A 17484-nucleotide genomic window follows, 5' to 3' on the forward strand; every position below is an offset into this window, starting at 1 on the left:
CAATCAATTAAAATGTAAAACCTTATATTACATGCGAGCGGAACTGAACTGGGTTGATTGTCGGCGACCAGAAACCTCAATTGGTTGAGCGGCCGTCTCAAGTTCGGAGGGTTCCGGGTTCAAACCCTGATCTGGCATTTTCCTCTCCTGTTACATTTGGCGCCCAACGAAATATTCTCACAGAAGGTGGTATAGGGTCTCGTGTGTCTTCGGGGTTGAAGACTTTGTTAAAGGTGGGAGGAATGTAGCGGAACTAGACTGGGTCAATCGTCGGCGACCAGATAGCTCAATTGGTTGAGCGTCCATCTACAGTTCGGAAGGTCCTGGGTTCAAACCCCAGTCTGACCGTGCATTTTTCCTCTCCTGTTACACATGTAATGGTCTTTCTAACATACAAGTCTGTCACTGTATTTATCTCATATTGTGGACAAAAATATAGTTACTACAGTTATGGATGATGAGAAACCTTTGTAAATTTATTACATAAAGTTAGTGCATGCTATGTTTAAACTTAAGGATATTCATATTTACTAAATATACCAGGTAACATTTGTTAAACCTTCAGGTCTATCCAAAAATATAAGATTAGTAAGTAGGTCTAAAGGATAGTATTTAGGATCCCCGTAGCATCACCAATAACTATAATTAAGTAATTAATCAAATAATCAATTTTTTTTTTTAGCATGACTATAGCTTTGATAAACCGTTTCTGAAGAGAAAACCACACCTTGCAGTACTTTCATGAGAAATAATAAAGATGAAATAAACAAATTATAATCAACAACACTCGATCCGAGTGAAACACCACAGAACTAGAGCATAATCAAACCATGAAATTCAGACTGCTAAAGTATTGCTCTGATTGAGCTACCTGGTCAAAGGAAGTGGCCTGGCATAATTGTTCTACACTTACATCTAAACAGAAGTTAAGGGGAGGTAACTGCATATAGGAAAACCCCAGTGGGACAGGGATCCCTAAACTACATGTATTTCACATGTAACTTTGAAATTCATTCTATCACTATTTGTATGAATAGTCTGCTTCTATAAATCTAAATACTGTTCATCCTCATTATAATTCTCTATTTGGACCTCCTCATCCTCCTCAACTACAGATGCCAGAGGCACCGGATCTTTTCTTCCTCGCTGAAATAGTATTTCTTCGTCATTCTGTCGCCATGCAGACCGGAACATTGGCAAAAGTCTTGCTTTCCTACGTATCAGATCTATAAATACATCACAGAAAAATATCATAGAAAAGTGTGGTGTTTTCAATCATTCAGACTGATGAAAATTAATGCAAAAGACTGAATGACAGCACCTAACATTATTTTTAAATCCATGCAATTGTTCAATATTTCTTATACAAATATTAGAATGAATACTTCCCAGTAAATTATCTTTTTTGTATATTCAATAAATACTGTAACAGGAAAGAGAGCAGTGTGCTTCCACCGGTGATCCCGTGGTTCCTAGTCGGACGCTCTACCACTGAGCTTATGGGAAATTCCCTCTAGCTTGAAGCTAAAATGCGACCGTAACCTAAGTACAATTAAAACCTGCCACAATATAATACAATTTTGAAAAGCTGTGTATAAAAAAAAATGAAATGAAAATATACCTTACCATTCACATACATAAGATGAATACCATCATGGTAGGAAAAATGTACTTTAGTATTCTGCTTCATGTCAAACATCTTGAAGCCGCAGCCGACAACGATCACAAGCATCACCACACTAAACACACACACCATGCCCCAACTGGCATCTACGTTGCTGAAACCAAGAAAAAAAATTGTAATCAATGCTGTTATCTTTAAAATATTTATCACTTACATATACCATTATGAGTAGTTTTCATTACATCATTTTTGAATACTTAATTTTTAAATTCTGAGTATCCAACTTAAAGGTTGTATTCAACATCACTTTTACTTTATTTTTACTCGAGAAAGAATACTTTATTATGATCTGAACTAAACTGAAAAGGTTTTTTTAAGAAAAAAATACATTTTAATGAGTCGTTGGCAGTACTTTGATAACTATTGTTTCATAATGCTACCAAGAAACACAGATCACGTGCTGTGAATGGATTCATAAAAAACACAAATATCAAACAAGCGGTTTTAAAAAGATTTTTTTTTGACAGTTTTTGTATCAACCAAAACTTACTACAAACTTACTTCTGTATTGAAATTTGATGAAAAGTCTTCGTTGTGTTGAAATCTCTGCTAGAATTAAAGCTGGATATGTCCCGCCTATTCCTCATACTGGAGTTATTCCTCATACTGGAGTAATTAAAATCATTGTCAACCTTTTCATGTAAATTATAAAGATTAAGTGTTATGTGTCCAAGTTCCCCTTCTGATTTAATTTTGTCCACAGCTTTGATATAAACATCCAAGTCATGTCCAATGATATGTGTAGCCAAACCTTCATCTAAACATAGCACCGATATTTTACAACATAAATTATCTGAGCTGAAAAACTCATAACCTTTTACGAACCATGCTATCAACAGCTGCATTGAAACAACATTTGGAAAAATACAGCATGTGTTCTTAATGCAAACATTTTTGTTCGTCCGTTCTTTTCTTTTGCGTAAAACAACTTTAATTATTTTCTCTCTTGATCCAAAAATTGGGGTAGATATATTAAATGGCTTTATCATTACTGGCATAAAATTTGGACAATTTCCTTTCCACGTGTCAACAATAGTGGTACCATCTTCTGATCCAATTGTTTTTATAGTGAAGTAATGATGTTGATTGCTGAAATATCTATATGTCCGGTCAGGAATATTTGGGTTAACGACGTCTTCTTGTCTTGAGATATGAGTTTTTTTTTTCCTGACAAGGGATATTGGACTGAAACGATCTTGTACCTCACTGTCTTCATGGTGAAGGCTTTTATCAAAATTCTGAAATAAAAAAATGAATATAATATTTTTCATTATCAATTTCATTAGTCAGAAAAATTTTCAAATCACAGGGTAACAATTAAGTCATCTAAAAGTAACATTACAATTTGGTCTCATCAGAGAGTCAATTCACTTTTTGATAATCAATACATTTATTTTATCCTTGCATATAAGGATTTTAATATATTTTTTAAAATCTCTTCTGCCCCAACATTCATTCTTCTACAATTAAACATTTTAATGGACACTCATATATAGGTATATTTCTAAATTTCTAATTTTGTCTTAAATATGTTTATGCACTGAGTACATGTATATATGTGGACTATTTAAACTGACAGATACACGCGGACGGTTACCTGGATTGTCAGTTGATCTAGCCTGCCAAAACTTTTGACAGAACTTGGAGTTTCAGTTTCACTTTGATGATGATGATGAGTTGCTTGAATTAGTTGCAGTGAACTTTGACAAACCAAAATAGTTGCAATAATTCTGGCGACATTAAACCATGAAACTGGAAATGTGATTCTGGTGGAAGAAAGCATTATTCATATAAATGCGACCTCCATCCATGATTCTCATGGGAAATCTTTCCAATATCTTCAGGCGAGCGACTTTGCAGGAAGCATTTACGTGTCTGTAGGGGACATAACTCTGATTTACTAAAACCGGAAGTGGTAAAAACGATCGGATATCCAAGGAAAACAAAGTATCAAGGAGGATGCGAAAACAGCGTTCAAGCAATAAAATGTATTTAACTGCATTTCACGTATAGAAACATCCATACACTGAACAACAGTGGTGAAGATAAGAGGTTAGTGGAAGTTAACTAGTAAGTGGCAAAAACTTTTCACTGAAAGAATAATGAATATCATCTTGTGATTTGTGTGATATGTACTGTGCTTACTCCTATCTAGTATCTATCACAAACACTAACAGTTTCTCTGCAGGGAACCGAGATGTCTTGGCTTATGATCAGCCTATTCATACGGATACGCAATTTATCGTTCAGCTTCAGAAAGATATGAAAAGTTCAGATTTTCCATACCAAAACAGTGAGAAGATTTAATTTCCATTGGTATTAAATTAAATTTCGCAATCCATTTTACGCCATCAGTGTCTGAAACCGGATACCGACCAAGGCCCAGTTGTTCAAAAGGTGATTAGCTTATTCACTGTTTAACGACATTTTTCAACCTTTAATAATTTACCAGGTATAATCTCACAATTTTGCATGTAATTTCACTCGACTTAATATTTGCTATCTGAAAAGTTGTAACTATTTCAATGGTCTTGTTTTGAAGATACACCAAAAATGAAATTTGTGCTAATCACCTTTTGAAAAACTGGGCCCTGGTTAGCATACTTCTGCATTTTTTGTTTGATTAAATTATAACATGAGAAGGAAAATGGAATTGCGCACTGCAGCTTAATACATGGGTAACGGGTTGTTTCGCCCTAAATCCCGTTCGCCCTAGGTTGTTTCGCCCAAAATATTAAAAAAAAATATACGCTAATATAATGATTAATTTTTAAATATATCAACTAAACTTATTGATGACTTAATTTCTACATTGGTGTTAGGTATATTTAATGTAGAGTATGTGAGAGCGGAGCCAGCTTTTCACAACTGCCGTTTGTCACACTCGCTTAAAAACAAGACAAACACATTTTTTTTTATGAAATTGATTTAAATGATATAGAAGACTAAGAATACTTAATTTGTGACTTAAAACTACTAAAATTGAAAGAAAATACCAAACAACGTTTCGCCCTAAAATTTTGTTTCGGGTCGAAACAACCTAGGGCGAACTGGATTTCGGGCGAAACAACCTCTACATGTATTATTCGAACCTGGAACCTCCAAAATCTAGACTCTATTCTAACCATTCTCTCATACTCCCTTTTTTTTAGGTCTTAATCACCCTAGAGATGTGTTCATTTCAGGTTCAGGTATCCCTTGCCAATGTGTACTTGTACTACTTGGGGTAAAATCACAGGTACATAAGCCTCGTCTGTCAAAAAATGAAAATGAATGTGTGATGAAAACCTGAAGAGCTAGTTATTTTTATTTCTAAACCGGCGTGTTTCCATGCATTCTTGATGTTATTTACACACTAGAGTAGAGCTGGGGTTGACCCAGTCCCAGTCAAAACATATAGATAATACGGACAATCTCCTAGTGATTGACAGGTAGGGCTGGGCCTATGGGTATATAAGGTGGCCAAAACGCACGTGCATCGCCTTTCAGCCACGGCCAGGTTGAATCGCTATTCTGTGTTGGATGATACAGCAGAGCAGACCATTACTAGGTAGTTGTAAGTATACTAGAGAGCGAGCTTTCAATGATGGGGTATGTCTGAATAAGACTGTTACCCATTTCGATCGCTCAACCGAAAGTATCATACCTTACAAGGGCAAGCTAGCGTGTTGCTTCGGGTCCGCTACATTGATGTATCAAGACTGCACTGTGAGAGCTCGTTAGATTGTTATAGGGATCACCGAGTGGTCAGGATAACTCAAGGTTAGCAAGAGGAGTTCTACAGATTGTACAGTATATCTGTACAGGTAGGATGCCGAGCTATCATCGACCGTGTAAGTACTGAGCTATCACCAGTACAGGTGGTCAATACCCTGTGTGTTGCTGTGGCGGTCAGTGAGGGACCGTCTGTGTGTGTGTATATATGCACGCTCTGAGCGATCAGTAGTAGGAGCAGTCAGTTTGATTAGTATTAGGTGTTTTATTGTTCTATACATAGTTATTTTTCATATACTGGTACATTGATACTGCTTTGTATATATCCCCTTTATATATTTGTTAGTACAAGACGTACATGATCACAAGCAGTGATGTATCGGACAAATGCAATGTTTTAGAGCTAGATTAACTTATATGTATATATTTGCATCTATATTAGAATACTGATACACTCCTGTTGGGGTAGGTATACTCGCCGAAATTTCCAGTGTAAATGGTACAGACCATAGGGGAAATGTCACATATGTACTAGTATTGAGAGATGAGGCTGAAGTACCTGTGTGGGGAAAATGTTGATGGCAGGCATGGCGAAAATATGACACGGCATTTGGAGCATTCATTCATTCTGAACCATGTTATATTGATTTATAATTCTACAATTTGTTCAGCGAAAGTTTTGTACCTTAAAGAAGTTATTGAGGGGATGTATAGATAATTGTTGGACTGGATATATGTTGGAGGAAATCTAGGAGGCAAGAGATTATAAGAGGCCTTTGTCAATATTTGCATTTTATATATATATATATATATATATATCTCAAAAAATTAAATAATTCCTTTGTTTACAGGGTAATCCAATGGGTTCTAAACCAAGCACTCCTAGAGCCAAACAAAATACAAGTACATCGGCTGTAAATCATGTGAAGAAGGGCAAAGATGTTAATAAAGGAGAAGGGAGCCAGAAGGTGGAACCGCCCCTCGACAAGGCATCCAGTGATAGTCCGAAGGATGTGATGATTAGCTACAGTCACCAGGACAAGGAGATCATGGCAAAACTCAGAGGTAACAAAACCTTGTACGAAACGATGAGAATTTGAAGTAAAGCAATAGATAAGGACAGGTTTCGTTTAATTTCCATATTTTTAAAAACTCAAAAATTTCACCAAAGCCTCTTCAATTTATAAAGATATTAGTTTTAAACCAGAGGGGAAAAAATGATAAGTTTATTTATTAGAGGTGTCATGTTATACCTAGTGTGTTTTGTAGTGTATAATTGTTGCAATACAGAAGGACAGCATTGATAATTTATCACAATTTATTGTCACAGGGAAAATATTTTCTAAAAATGGTAGAATTTACAAAGTTAAAAACATCCAACAGATACATTAAAGATAATTGTAAGTCATTGTATTAGAAGTGTTGAGTTATTATTGACAGAACATGCATTGTGTACTTTTTTTCACAGAGAAGCTGGAGGAAAATGACATCACAGTTTGGGTCGATGTTGCAGGGTTACAAGCAGGTGTAGATTTCCTTGGCAAAATTGGACAAGCTATTCTTGATGCCAAAGTAAGTTTACTTATATAAATAAAAAATCTAACGACCAACTATTTTCTAGTTGGGCGTTAGATCTTATTTTTTCTATACTTACCAACTTCACATGATCTGTTTTATTATACATATCTAAACATATATCAAATGGTTATGGAAAACTCCGTAGCGTTTTAAGAGTTTCACTGCAATATATATGAATTCTACATTTAAAGCATTACCTGTCTATTAACGAGCCGCGGTGGCCAAGTGGTTATATATAAGGCATCTGAATTCTGCTACCACTAGCCCTCCACCACTTGGTTGCAGGTTAGAGACCTAGCTACGTGGGGCAGTCACTATAGGTACTGGCCGTTGGTTGTTTTTTTTTCTCCGGGAACTCAAGCTTTCCTCCACCATCAAAACCTGGCACATCCTTAAATGACCATAGCTGTTATAATTAATAGGGCATAAAACACAAATGAACTAAACCAAACCTGTCTATATATGGATTGCTTTGACTTGACATTTATTGAATTGTTCCATTAATTGCCTCTTGATCTGATTTGTTTTTCTTTACCGTGCAGTTATTTATATCGTTGCTGAGTACTTCCTCTGTCAAGTCGAAGTATTGCCAGGATGAGGTAGCGTTGGCCTATATTTCACAGAAACCAATATTCCCATTCGCCATCAATACACAACAGGAGCTCTACACCAGCATGGGGACAGGAATGTGAGTGAAATTATCTGGGCCTATTTTATAACACCGTTCTCATGCTCAAACTCAGATTATGTGCCAAATTTCTTGTTCTGGCGATAAATTAATCACATTTAACCTTTTATCATTGAGCATTTGAAGGGATTTTAAAAGAGACTTAAAGATGAAAATTGATGTCATTGTTTGCACTTGAATTTTTGACAGACTATAGTTTGTTATCTTTTTCTGAAACTGTAACATCAAACTTGTAATTTATCTTTCTACATTATATTAAATAGAAACTGCATCAAACTTCTAAAAACGTTTAACGACATGTAGTAAAGATTATAGTACTTGTACATTGTACATCAATTCTTTTTTATATTTCATTATATATATATGTGTGTGTCACACATTGGTAAACGTGAATAACACCTTTAACAGACAAGTGTTATCCACTATTTGAACAATAATTGTCTGTATATGTTATACATAACCAATGGAAAATTACACCAATACATTATGTAGATTTATTACATGGTGTTCTGATATATAAAAAAAAATATTATCCTGAGATTTCCTTCCAGTATAGAGTCATTTACAAGTAGTTTCTAAATTTACTCTTTTTCCTCCAGCTGTGCTGATTTGTTAAAACCTTTTAAGATCAATATAAAAACCAAAGATATTCATGAATTGAAGAATTCTATCACTTTATCAGAATTGAAGAATTCTATCACTTTATCATGATCAGTACTGTATCATTATTTCATACAGAGAAATTATTTGTATTTATCCTCAAAAAATCAATGATCGTATCAACTTAATCTACCTGGACATCCCTATAGTTTTGCAATTACCTGGGTTTTTGAATTTACAGGAAATTACAGCTTGCTGCCATTGAATGGTCATTCTCTCTTGAGTCTGAAAAGTTTGAGGATGATTTTGCAGAATTACTAGCACGAATGAAAACAGAGCTAGAGGCACGCAAAACAGGTACATTTTGTAAATGCTTTAAACCATACATTTGGATGACAGTTAAATTTTTCTTCAGTTTTCATGAACTTTATTGCTGTCATTTAAAGTCAATTTATTTTAAAAACAGGTTTCTTGACTATACCAATGTCAGATGAAAATACCTGTAAACCGGTGCTTTGGGAGGGTTTCAGTCACGTTGTGGAATAGCTTACCATCTGCTATTACAAGGTCAAATACCATGGGCAATTCAAGAAGGACATAAAAATCACCTCTTCAAGTCTGCATTTTCGGCTCTTTACAGATACGTCAAGACATACCACCCTTTATTTATTCATTTATGTGCACATTGAGATGAGTATCTTCTTGCTTAATGTATAATGGTGATTGTAAGCCTATTTTGTTTAACAGTTATAACTAATACTATTATCCATATGTTGTAAAGCACTTTATAGTAATTTTACAAATTATATAGGGCGCTATACAAATGTTGTATATTATTATATCAAAATAACACTGGCGTACAAAGTTATGACCTTGTACTATGACCATGTACATTTTAACCTCGATATAACCCATTTCATCCATTCGCCACCTCACTTTCTGCCAACATATTTCAAGTTCCCATTTTCCTCTTTTCTTGAAAATTCCTTTATAAGTTTCCCTCAGTTTATCACCAAATTCTATTTATAACGCAATAATTCCACTCAGCATAATGGCAGTATAGGGAGTTTTAACTGTATCCGCATATGGCTAGAATCACTAGTATTGAATCACAACTTCTAAAGAAACAGTAAAAATAATAACTTCATTAGAATTCATTCTTATTCAAAATAGCACAGAATTTAAGTTATTGAATCACATTGTAACTGGAATTGATATCAAAACTGATTTTGAAAGAGAATATTTCTTTTGTGAAAAAAGGTTTCAGAAAAGCAATTTCATAAATTGATAGCAGCAAGAATTACTTGACAATATTAATTGTAGATGAGAAATGTGATGTCAGTGGTAAAGGTACACTCGGCCGACAGACAAGTAAAAGCAAAAAGAAAGACACAAAGACACAAGAACAGGCAGACGAATTCTGGAAAAGACACTTTTCTAAAGAGGACATGGTAGGATGGGAAAGGTTCGTAAAAGAAAGTTCAGACTGGAATTATCATAAAAATGGAAACTATTGTGTTAAATATATATTTATTTCAGTTATTCAAATACATGTACTGGTATTAATTAAGCTGGCACAGTATACATACAAGTACAATGTATGTTTGTTAATAAATGTCAGGGAAATATTATCATTTGTGAGATTGTGTAATTAACATAACTCTCTGTCCAATCCAGGATTTTGTCTAAAACCAATGTAGTAATAAGATTCTGACAGTTACATTCATTAAAAGTATAGACACTATACAATCTAGAAATCTCTGTAAACTGACCAAATAATGTGGTCTAAATGTGTATTAGTTACTGTTGTGGAGTTTACAGATATGATTTAACAAAATTACAACATTATCTTTTCTTCAGGTTCAAGAAGGATTTTTCTAAGTATTTTCACAAAGAGATTACCAATCTTTTTACCGAAACTCAAGAACAAGATTTCCTTTGGAGAAACTGGAAGGAGGAGTTAGAACTGCTGAATGATGAGGTCTCTGTGGATATGCTGTTAAAGGAAAGCCTCATAGGTAGGTACTGTAACTGGTGTTAATTAACCTACGTGTAATGTTATACCTACTGTAGGGCTGTTGCAATCTACTGCACCTATTGCAATATTTAGGATTCTTATATTTCCTCCTACTTCTAACTACCTTTTATTTCCTAGCGCCTCGCTTGGTAATACCTCACTTTTGGCCTTAATGTTGAGCATTCGCCTAGGTGAGGGAGGCAATGGGTTCTGTCCCCAGGCCAGGACATACCAAAGTCCTTAAAAATGGTAGTTGTTATTCCCTGCTTAACGTTCAGCATTAAGGGGAATTGCAACAACTTGTTCACCCCTTGTCAGTATAATATGATCGGGCCGAATGCTTGCTGGGTGCCTTTGGCATGGCATTTCAGGAAGGTAGCACTTTAAAGTTGGCATCAGATTCACGCTTTCACAAGGAGGCGAATATAACAAGTCTCCGGCACACATGCACAACACACATGGAGACACATCCTTAAATGACCTAAGCTGTTAATAGGGCATTAAACAAAATAAACCAAACCAAACCTGTAATTTTAAATAGGGCTGTTATGATATTACCAGAGTACTCAAACAGGTCTGGTCGGACAGTACCTATCGGAGTGTATATGTAGCTGTCTGCCTTCTGACGTGTCAACAAGACCAAGAATGTAATAAATTTCAATACCCCCGCAATTTGTTTTACTTTGACTGACAGGGGTTGACAACATTAAGCAATAGTATCATTTTTAGATCACCTGGTCTGTAGGAATAAAAGGATTTGGTCCATATTTGGTGAAGAGAAACCAATTTTGTATACACGGTGGGTCTGGCTTCCCAGGGGCCTGAGGGGCAGGGCCAAATAGGGGAATGATAGCAAATTATTCTTTAAAATCCTTCTCCTTCTGTAGGAATGAAAGGATTTGGTCCATATTTGGTGTGGAGTATCCTTAGGTGAAGGGGAACCAATTTTGTATAAACCGTGGTTCTAGCCCCCCAGGGGCCTGCGGAGCGGCTCCAAATAGGGTGAATATAGCCAATTCTTCTTCAAAATCCTTCTTCTTTAGGAATGAAAGGATTTGGTCCATATTTGGTGTGGAACATCCTTTTGTATAAATGGTGGGTCTGGCCTCAGAGGGGCCTGATCATGAGCTGAGGGGCCAAATAGGAGAAATATAGCAAATTCTTTCAAATCCTTCTTCTTCTGTAGGAATGAAAGGATTTGGTCCATATTTGGTGTGGAGTATCCTTGGGTGAAGGGGAACCAACTTTGTATAAACGAGGGGTCTTGCTCCCCAGGGGCCTGATGGGCAGGGCCCAATAGGGGAAATATAGCAAATTCTTTAAAATCCTTCTTCCGTATGAAAGAAAGGATTTGGTCCATATTTGGTGTGGAGCATCCTTATGTGAAGAGGAACATATTTTGCATCAACAGTGGGTCTGACCCCCTGGGGCCAGAGGATGGGGCCCAATAGGGGAAACATAGCATATTCTTCAAAATCCTCCTTTTCCTGTAGAAATGACAGGATTTTGTCAAATTGCATATAAATATAACCCCTGACTAGCCATGTAATACATATACACTACCAGCAACATCTAGCTATTCCAACCTCAATTTTGCTAACATTTCCAAGTGAGCGATACAGGCCATCTGGGCCTCTTGTTTATTTTTTCACAGTTGTAGTTTTCCTCCAGAAGTTTTGTTTGTGTTGGACATGTAACGACTTGGACAAGACTAGTGTTGTACAATTTGTTCATATGTGTGAATATTGTAATGTCCTGTGCTTTGATTTTGTTATCGCATCTGAAGTTTATTGTACCACGTTAAGCATGCTGATGTGAAGCTGATGAAACACGAGTCTGCGAAAAAATAAAAATTTCTGTATGCCTTTCATTTGTCTGGTTGAGCATGTATGTGCAATTAACAGGTAAACATGCTTATCGGCTGGTAGTGCAAAGTATAGTTAACACTACTATAACAAGAGTTTAATTTATAATTTTCACTTATAAACTACGGGTTAATCATAAAGAAAAATGTTAATACTTCCATTAGCAAAGTTTTGTCATATTAAGTGGGTTTAAATTGATCTATTATAGGTGACAGCTCTATATTTACAAGTGACAATCATATATACCTCAGATATATACGTCAAGATTTATACATCATGTTATACTGGATTTAACTATATATATTATGACTAATTTCCATCTGACTTGGGTTTTTTTAAAGGTGAGAATCTTATATGAAACTTTATGTTTAGGAAGATGAGAAACATAAATGATATACAGATTTGTTTGTGATTTGATTAGATTGCTTTTGTTTCAGATTTCACAGTACGGTATGGAGAGACCCTCTCCCTATGGGAGAGTGTTGAGGAGTTTGTCAAGGAAATGTTTGCAATACACGAGGTATTTGGAATGGACTCCTCTGTTAGAGTACAAGCCATTGATCATCTAGGTATGCTACTTTTATATGTAAAAGCTGAGTTCTGATAAATTAAAGTACACTTGTACATCCTGGTGATTTTATACACAGAAATCATTCGAGATTTACAAAACAAGCCCAAGAACTCCATTACCCGGATATTTAAAAAAAAAAAAAGGGTAAACATCCGGCTTAAGCATTTGAACGTTTCAAATATTACCTTGAATAACTGCTTGAAATATGCGTTAAAATCAACTATTTGACATTGGGGACAATGCTCATGGGTTAGTCACAAATAATGTAGGTTATGATGTGTTTAATTTTTGCATTTCACAAGACAATTTCGGATTGTTATTAGATTAGTATTTGTATATTTGGGTTTAACAGGGCAGTTCCAGAGCCCTCGGGTGATCGAGTCCCTACGCGATCTGATGTACAACCAGGACCCTAATGTGCGTGCAGTGGCCAGCATCTCATTGGCCAAGACTGGTAACTCTGAAAAGTCAACAATCAAGCGATTGATGAAGAGTCTTAATGACAAAGATCGTCTGGTGAGAGAGGCAGGGTGTTTAGCTCTGGGTCACATCAAAGCTAAGGAGGCCGTCCCAGCTCTACTCCGCCTTTGGTATGTACTATGTAGAATTTAGTAGACACTGACATGGTTGTATTAAACTTTCTAATTAAGAGAGCTGAATCTGATCATTTTTAGTGGATTCAACACAAAATTTTGTGTTATTAAAAAAAAAGGAAAGGATTTCATGAATTTTTCTTTGAACAAAAAGTGAACCTGATGTTGAATGTGTAACTAATTATTAATCATTCTCTTGAGTGAACACTAGTCTGCTATTTAAAGGATGGCCTGGGAGATAAAATTAGGAGTACTTTTAGTTTGGGTAGGATTAATAAATTATATTCATGTGAAAATTTATATTAACTAATCAAATTAAGTATTAAATGACATCACTTTTAAGGAAATACTTAATCTTAAAAGTATGAAATATGAAAATGATCAAAATTTACGAGATCAATTAAGCTGATTTAAATTTATTAGTTTAGTTTAATTAAGTGCTTACTCTTTATATATATAAGTGTATGACTTTTAGGCGGAATGACTTCATCTCACACGTGCGAGAGGCTGCCCAAGCTGCGCTGGAATTAATCGGCGGTGACGAAGTGGAGCAAGCCATGCATATCACCAAGGTCCTGGCCGATGAGATAAGGCTTCTAACTCTGGAAAATTAGGCTTCACAGTTCTGTAAAGCAGCAACACTTCTGTGCTACATAATATAAACTCAACTTAAAAACTTGCATAATTTGGTGCATGGTGTATCATGTTATATAAAAATAGTAGAAATTTTAAACAATTAGAGTGATATTAAAATCTTCCAATCAGCACTTAATGATAATAGTAGGATATCAACAACCTGCACATTAAGATAATAAACAAAACAAACGTAGTAGAGTGTCAACTAGTTTGGATTTTTCTATTTTTAGAGAGAAAAATACTCTTTTCAGATAAATGTTATTATCAGATATCAAATGATAGAATCGGGGTGTAACAGTGGAAAATATTTGTCAATGTCTCCGCCAGGAGTTAAAGCCGGAACCTATGGCTTACTAGTCTTGTGCTCTACCAAATGAGCTTAAGAGAAATTGGCTCTAGCCGAGTCGGTAGGAAGCGGCTAGTATTTTGTACCAGGGTAACACATTGATTGGATAAAATATTGCAGAAAGAAATTTCATGCTACAGGACTTCATTGGACTTCTTATCCTTGGTACCATTGCTTTAGATTTCAATTCTAACTCTTCCAAATTAAGTTATAAAACAAATGCTCAGGATTCCAATATTCATAATCAAATTTTTATTTTTGTAATTATTGTATGTACTATTGATGATAGGAAATGCTTAGTAGATGTAGCCAATGAAAATGTGTTTTATGTGAAGTAAAGTCTTTGAGTATACTCCTGCTTTGTTTAAGCACAGATTCCTATGGCAAATGAGAAAAACAAACTAAATGCGCTAACATGTGGTTGGAGTCAGGGATATTATATGTAACTTTAAATTTGTTCATCCGTCCGTCCTAATCAATTCCGCAGCATTCATCCTGTAATATTTTGTGCATGATTAACAAACATAGAGTATGTGGGTGCAAATAGTGAAAACACACTGCTGTGTACCAAAAGTAGGTCACTATGACATATATTTTGACCTCTGACCTAAAACCTGTAATTAGAAACCACTCTGGCCTTTCCAACAAGCATGTTGTTTACTTGCTTGCAGGAAAAGTTTTTTCACTATTTGGAAAAGCTCTTTCTGGAGCTTTTTTATCACCATTTATGAGTAACCAAGAGCTAAAATGCAAATGCTGTACCCCAAAATGGAAGAGTATGTAAGAATTGCAACGTACCATCAAAAATTTACATCATTAGGTATTTTGTTAAAAGCCTCATTTTGATTTTTTTTTTATTTTTTTTTTTATTTTTCATTCAAGTGGATTTTTGCTAATCAAGCCTGCAATTTTAAGTTGGCAAATACATGGTAAATGATATGTTTGCAATGCATTCTTGCAACATGTTAACATTGCTTTTCAGTATATAGAACAACAAATTTACTGGAAATGAAGTCACATTGTTTTTTTGTTTTTCAATCAATCTATGTTTTCAATCTGATCATGAAAGGGGTGAAATGGTTGATCCCATCTTTGTAATTTCTCGTAGGAAGTTTTACATCATTATGTTTCTACATCTGCTTTTGATTCTATTGTAATAACCCTGCTCAAGTCAGAAACCCTTTAAAGGGGAGGAGGAGCCAATCAATTTAAAAACCTGCCTTCAGTGTCATTAGTCTTGTGACAATACCTACTGTTCGGTCACTGTAAATGTTGATTGGGTCTCATAAAAAGCAAATATTTCAACTTAAAATTACAGTATTTACCAATTTATTTAAACAACATCATATACATTAATTGTGGATATCTTTCCTGTTGCAGGGTTTTTTTTGCGCTTATTGCATAGATGCCCTACTATAGCAACAAAATAGCGTTACTATGCAGAAATAGCCAAAATATCGTGTTTTGGGACAGTTAGCATGCAGAAATGAAAGCCTTGCTTGTGAAAACCATAAATGTCTTTCTACAACAGAGCACTGTTAAATGTTCAAACATGCCAAATATTTACCTGGTTGGTGCATAAGGAGGTTTTCAAAAATTAGTAGTTAATTTGCTTCAACATAGCTGATTTTCATCGTAAATAGCACATTTTAGACGATGATCACACATTTCATTATGAAAAATGACGGTTTATACTTACTATGTTTGTTACGGTATGCAATATTTTCTTTTTCAGGTGTTGAATGAATTTGAAATTTCATATTTGCATACCATACTGCATTAATTCGAGATTCCAAATTTAACAACTAATTCTAAATCCCTGATGAATTATACACAAAAGGGCACCAATCATACAAAGAAACTAAGTGTATCCACTGTATATTTAAAACCATGTGGATTTTTTTTTAACTGATATTAAATAGTACATGCAATTCACTCTGGATATGTGATGGCACTAAGCAGGGAATAAGATCTACATTTTGTGCAGGTGTTTGATGTAGTTTTTATTTCTATTCTATTTACGTACCATTTAGTTGTTATTACAGTTTGTATTGATGATCAAAATTGAAGTAAGCAAAAATTCTTCTTTGAAAACATTTTTTTGACAACCGATTATTGTTTTTTGTTTTTGATAATTGCTGATATTAGACATTTGATGTCTGGGGGCAAATGAATCTCTGAAGAATATGAAAAACGAATATGATGTTTTGTTTTACAATGAATGAAACAAGGAAACATAATTATAAGTAAAGATTATAATCAAAGGTACTTTCTTGCCACTGTGTACATATATTCAACAGGTCAAATAACACAGGTAGTAGTGCATTGACCTTTTGACCAGAGGTCAAAAGTTCAAATCACACACAGCAAGTTGTTGTCTTTCCAAGACACTTTACCTTTGTTGCTTATATCATCGCCTGCCAAATGTGGAGTATATTATTATATTAATTATATGGTGTTGGTTGGTTGTTACAGTTCTGTGTTACAGTATTCAAGTTGTATACACTACAATGTGGGTATATGAGCTGTTAGAAGTAGGGACCCAAAACAAGCAGATCACCTAGATACAAACTCCAGCGCACAAACATACACACACATAAGAGGATAGTAAGGCCAAACAAAAAACGTTTTGTTTTTAAAAACCCTACCTACTCTTATTTTGTGTACCTGGCCCTAACTTTTCTAGGATTTTTTTTAAGAAGTACACTAAAAGTCAAGATCACTCTCCTAAAGAAACCACATCAATTTTGTTTACAAACTTTATACTCTAAATCTTTTAAACATGTTACAGGAAACACACTTATTATTTTGTTTGACCTTAAAGGTATTGCTTGGTAAGGTGTGCTTGAGTTTTGAATATATGCCTGTCATCCCTGAATATTTATAAGGGAGTATTTCCTTGAAATGAGTTGGGCTATACAAATTTGTAAATCAGTCTTAAATTGTTGGTTGCTGGCATTAACCTATTATGCAAATTCATGTTCATTTATGTGCAAAAATTGCCAAACTGATTACATGTGTTGTTTGATATCTGTCTTTGATGTGACAACTGATTTTTTGTATAGAAATTTACGTATTACTTTTGGTATCAATTAATCTCTTCAAACTTTGAAAAAAATCATTATATTTTACACACATTCACCTACTTTGTGGATCTTTTTATACTGGGCAGATTTTAAGGTAAATAGAAAA

At 34.8% G+C, this 17484-nt stretch overlaps 2 protein-coding genes across 4 annotated transcripts; one reads left to right on the forward strand and one right to left on the reverse strand.

Annotated features, from left to right (window-relative positions):
• Positions 1-224: 224 nt before the first annotated feature.
• LOC110457695 lies at positions 225-3552 on the reverse strand. Its single transcript, XM_021509059.1, has 4 exons — positions 3282-3552; positions 2186-2922; positions 1627-1778; positions 225-1226 (listed from the first exon to the last, which is right to left on the reverse strand). The coding sequence occupies exons 1-4, from the start codon at positions 3465-3467 to the stop codon at positions 1045-1047; spliced, it is 1257 nt and encodes a 418-aa protein (XP_021364734.1). The 5' UTR covers positions 3468-3552; the 3' UTR covers positions 225-1044.
• A 53-nt stretch (positions 3553-3605) lies between these two features.
• On the forward strand, positions 3606-16180 carry LOC110457692. 3 transcript variants are annotated; one of them, XM_021509053.1, is made up of 10 exons: positions 3606-3754; positions 6250-6463; positions 6867-6970; positions 7519-7664; positions 8506-8621; positions 9588-9729; positions 10125-10282; positions 12584-12715; positions 13070-13307; positions 13786-16180. In XM_021509053.1, the coding sequence occupies exons 2-10, from the start codon at positions 6259-6261 to the stop codon at positions 13922-13924; spliced, it is 1380 nt and encodes a 459-aa protein (XP_021364728.1). In that variant the 5' UTR covers positions 3606-3754; positions 6250-6258; the 3' UTR covers positions 13925-16180. The 3 variants fall into 3 exon arrangements, with proteins under 3 accessions (XP_021364728.1, XP_021364729.1, XP_021364730.1); XM_021509054.1 differs by having other exon boundaries at positions 3606-3736; XM_021509055.1 differs by having other exon boundaries at positions 3606-3729.
• Positions 16181-17484: the final 1304 nt, after the last annotated feature.

This window comes from Mizuhopecten yessoensis, unplaced genomic scaffold, assembly GCF_002113885.1.
Source record: "Mizuhopecten yessoensis strain PY_sf001 unplaced genomic scaffold, ASM211388v2 scaffold9299, whole genome shotgun sequence".
In the NCBI taxonomy this organism is placed as follows: Eukaryota; Metazoa; Mollusca; class Bivalvia; order Pectinida; family Pectinidae; genus Mizuhopecten; species Mizuhopecten yessoensis.